Genomic DNA, 4,248 nt, shown 5'->3' on the forward strand with positions numbered 1-4,248 from the left:
CTAAAAGCCTAAATGAACAAATTTTTATTTTAAGAGAGTTGGGTACTTGCCAACCCCTCACTACTCTCCTGATTCCAAGAATATGTAGAATCTATTCATTCTATATAAATATATATATTTGTAAATGATGAATTTTAATTAAAAATCAATTTAAAATACATGCCTAATTCTAAAAAATTACCAAAATTTTAATTTTTATAACTAAAAATATTTAATAAATAAATTTAAAATAAAATTTTACTATTACTTGAAATAAAAAATAAAATTGAAAACCCTTCGAATAGCTAGTTTATAATTGAAAAGAAATTACACAAAATTAATATATGTATCATATTTAATTAAATGGTACTTAAAATAATTATAAACAAAAAAATCTATTTCAAAATTTTTAAATATTTTCAAATAAAAATATATTTAATGAAGTAATGAGCCACTTTTCAAAAAAATGTAAACCATTTATTTGTTTGCCAGAACTTTCTTTTGTTTTCTTTAGGGAGTTTGCCAGAACTTTCAGGTTTCATAAATTAATATAAAATAAAAACTAGACAAAGGACAGAAATGGAAATTAAAAGACTGCCTTAAGTTGACAAGTGTGTGTAAAATTTCCCAATTTTTCGTATTGGCCACATCAACAAAGATATCAATCAATCAAAGAAAGATCAAACCAAATAACCATTTTTTGTTGTTTTGTTTCTCTGATAGTTTTGGAAAGAATATGTTAGCAGTTTTTGAGAAATCGATTGCCAAGAGCCCCGATGCTCTTAAAGTTTCTGGTGATTCTGAAGCAGCTTCAGCCCTCAACAAGGGCTTCTTGGCTACCCATTTTGCCACTCTCCATCCTGGTTCAGTCACTGTCAATCTTGGTTCTTCTGGTTTCATGGCTTACTCTCTTGATAAACAAAACCCACTTCTCCCCAGGTTATGGTTTTCTCTTTTTCTTTTATCATTGATCAAGATTTCATTATTAGGACTTTTTTTTGGACTGATTTAATCCTGAATATTTCTGGGTTTCCACCCTTGTTTATTGTTTCATTGGGTGCTGAAAATTTGTGGAAAGTTTGTCACTTTCCCCTTATTTTCTCTGAGTTTTCCCCTTTTTTGTTTTTTTATGGCTCAAATTGGATATAAAGATTTTATGTTATTATTGATTTCTTGAAAATCTAAGTGTTCTTGTTTGTTTGTCTTGATTCTTTGATCTTTCTTCACATTACTAGATAGTCCCTTTTCAAAATCGCAATATAGTCCTTGGATTACAGAACTGATCAATTTAATCCGAGAATGTTTGATATTGCTGAAAATAAATAAAATTGATCATAATATTAATGAAAATCCGTCTAAATTCTACGTGGATTCATGAAAGTTGACTAATAATACTTATTCTTTTTATGATAAAATTTAAGATAGATTTACAGTTGCCGATTGAGTCTTTTAGCTCAGTTGGCATTCTTGTTATCCTAGCTAATAGGAGGTTGATTTAAGGGTTGGTGGGGTTATAGGTCAACTGTGTTCAATTTTTGTTCTCCAGGGTCATTGGAGGATCATCTCCCCGTACTTATATCCCACTATATTCAAATATTTTCCTAGTATGAGCGGTGAACATGAATATGTTTCAAGAAAAATGAAGATTCTAACCGACATAGATTTGTTTGAAAGCGATCCTTTTATCGGTGGATCTGCGATGCTATGGAGATTTGAAAACTGACATTTCAATGTTTTTGGTTTGATGTTTCCAGGCTCTTTGCAGTTGTGGATGACATTTTCTGCTTGTTTCAAGGCCACATTGAGAATGTTGCTGTTCTTAAGCAACAATATGGGTTGAACAAAACTGCAAATGAGGGTATCATTGTTATTGAAGCTTACAGGACGCTTCGAGACAGAGGTCCATACCCTCCTGACCAGGTTGTAAGAGATATCCAAGGGAAGTTTGCTTTCATTATCTACGATAGCTCTTCAAAAGCTACGTTTATAGCTGCGGTAAGTGAACCTAATGCAATGGATGTTATTGTTAGGTTTCTTCTTCAATATGGTTCGGTTTTTCACCTTTGTCTTCTGCAGGATGCTGATGGAAGTGTACCTTTCTTTTGGGGTACTGATGCTGAAGGCCATCTTGTCCTTGCAGATGACAGGGAGACTGTCAAGAAAGGCTGCGGGAAGTCTTTTGCTCCATTCCCGAAAGGTAAATCATGAAGAAACTAGCAAAAATTGAAACCAATTATGGGCTATGTTGTTAATATGATTATCATCGCATGAGAGCTTCAGTGTTGATGTTTTGCAATTTGATTTCAGGGTGCTTCTTCACATCCTCGGGAGGGTTAAGGAGCTATGAGCATCCCCTTAACGAGTTGAAACCGGTGCCAAGAGTGGACAGTTCGGGACATGTTTGTGGTGCCACTTTCAATGTGGATGTAGAGACGAAGAAGGAGTCTACTGGTATGAAAAAGGTCGGAAGTGCCGCAGATTGGTCCGCAAACTACTAAAGCGATATCAGCTGAGCCTCTTGATTCTATCCATCTTAAATTCCGAAGTTTACTTGATTGAACTTGTCTGTAATTTGGAACTAAAACAGCATTTTAAGCAGTAGTTTGCTTACCATAAAAGCTCAGCTTGCTATGGTAACATAACATGGAATAATATTTTCTTGTCCTAAATTCTTCTAAGCTTTTCTTATTTATATGCATGTATATCTAGATACGTAGAAATCACATATAAAACTCTTTCCCTTAGTAATGAAAAACAAGACCTTAAATTTCACGTTGTAACAAATAACTTTAATGAAAAAGATGACTTAGCATGCGTGTGCAAATGAAGTCAACATCGAGATTTCTGTTTGAGTCATGTAATCACGCTGGGCCAATTACTTAATGAAATTAGCACAATTGACTTAATTTATTAATATAATTTACATTAATATGAAATATAAAAATAAAATCTAAAGCATAATACCAATACAAAATAAGCATGTCATCTTTTCTATTTTATTTTATTTTATATATATATATATATATATCTTTTACGTTTGAATTATTTTAACTATGATTATTATAATATTTTATAAAAGTTAAAATTAATTAATTTGATTTAATAATGTCAAAAACATATAATTGACCATTTAATTTTTAGTTAAATTTGATATATTTTCAATTGTAAAGATGATCTGAAAAACTTTTGAATTGATGGGAATATTTTTATTTTCTATCATATTACTAAATTTTCATTCAAAATAATTATAATATTTAATTTAGGATTATTAGATAAAAAGTTGAAATAAAATATAATTTGTGCTAATTATACATTTATAAATGATTACAATTTAATAGAAGTTGTGATAATTACATATTTAAAAGTAATTAGAATTTAAATTACAATTATTAGTTAATAAAGTCGGGCTTGTTTTAAAATAGAGTTATTACTTGAATAGAACTCTAAGCACAAAATATAGAAAAGCAGTTGTGATATAATTAAAATTTACAATTATTAGTTTAAAACTTTTGACATAAACAAAAGTTGTGTTAATTTTATTGATGTTAAAAGACTTATTACTTTAATAGAACTGTAAGCATCTTAATTATCACTTAATTAATATTAGATTTAATTAAGTTAATTAATTATTATTTTGCATAGTGTTACTTTACATAAATTACATAAAGCAAAATCATATTATATGTTGAATATGTTAAAAATGCTTTAATTATTATTTGATATTTTTATATTATAATATTTAAATTGATAAGTTAATTTATTCTAATTATATTCAATAATTTAAATAAGAAATATTATTTTACGTTAATTATTGCAATTAAAATAAATATTTAAAATTTATTTAAATATTAAAAGCATAAAATCACGTTTAACGCATGTGACATTATAAGCTAGTTATATAAAAGTAAAAAGTAAATAATTTAAATAAAATATTTATTTTTATCGGAATGAACATGGACAATAGTATGTCCATGTTCATTTTAAACTTAAAATTATAAAAATATTTAAAATAAGGTTAAATTTTCTAAAATAATTATAAATTTGTAAAAAAGTTATTAAAATTTATGGAAATATTAAATAAAATTCAAGATTTAGTCAAGATGGCATTTCTAAATTATATAAAATTTAAAAATATTAAAATTTATGTTTCATTAAAATATGAGATGTGTATCAATGTTTTAATTCTATTGGTACCTTTTAATATACATAAAAAGTATTTTAGAAAATAAATAAATATAAAATTTAATTTAATTTATTGTATGTGTAATT

The 4,248-nt window shown here is 27.5% G+C and overlaps 1 protein-coding gene across 1 annotated transcript; it reads left to right on the top strand.

The window, feature by feature from the left end:
* Nucleotides 1–585: 585 nt before the first annotated feature.
* Nucleotides 586–2,648, top strand: LOC105798780 (stem-specific protein TSJT1). The gene is made up of 4 exons (XM_012628992.2): nucleotides 586–918; nucleotides 1,734–1,974; nucleotides 2,056–2,176; nucleotides 2,287–2,648. Exons 1-4 carry the CDS (start codon nucleotides 716–718, stop codon nucleotides 2,475–2,477), a joined length of 756 nt encoding a protein of 251 aa, XP_012484446.1. The 5' UTR covers nucleotides 586–715; the 3' UTR covers nucleotides 2,478–2,648.
* The last annotated feature ends 1,600 nt before the right edge of the window (nucleotides 2,649–4,248 follow it).

Source organism: Gossypium raimondii, chromosome 9 (genome assembly GCF_025698545.1).
Source record: "Gossypium raimondii isolate GPD5lz chromosome 9, ASM2569854v1, whole genome shotgun sequence".
Lineage (NCBI taxonomy): Eukaryota > Viridiplantae > Streptophyta > Magnoliopsida > Malvales > Malvaceae > Gossypium > Gossypium raimondii.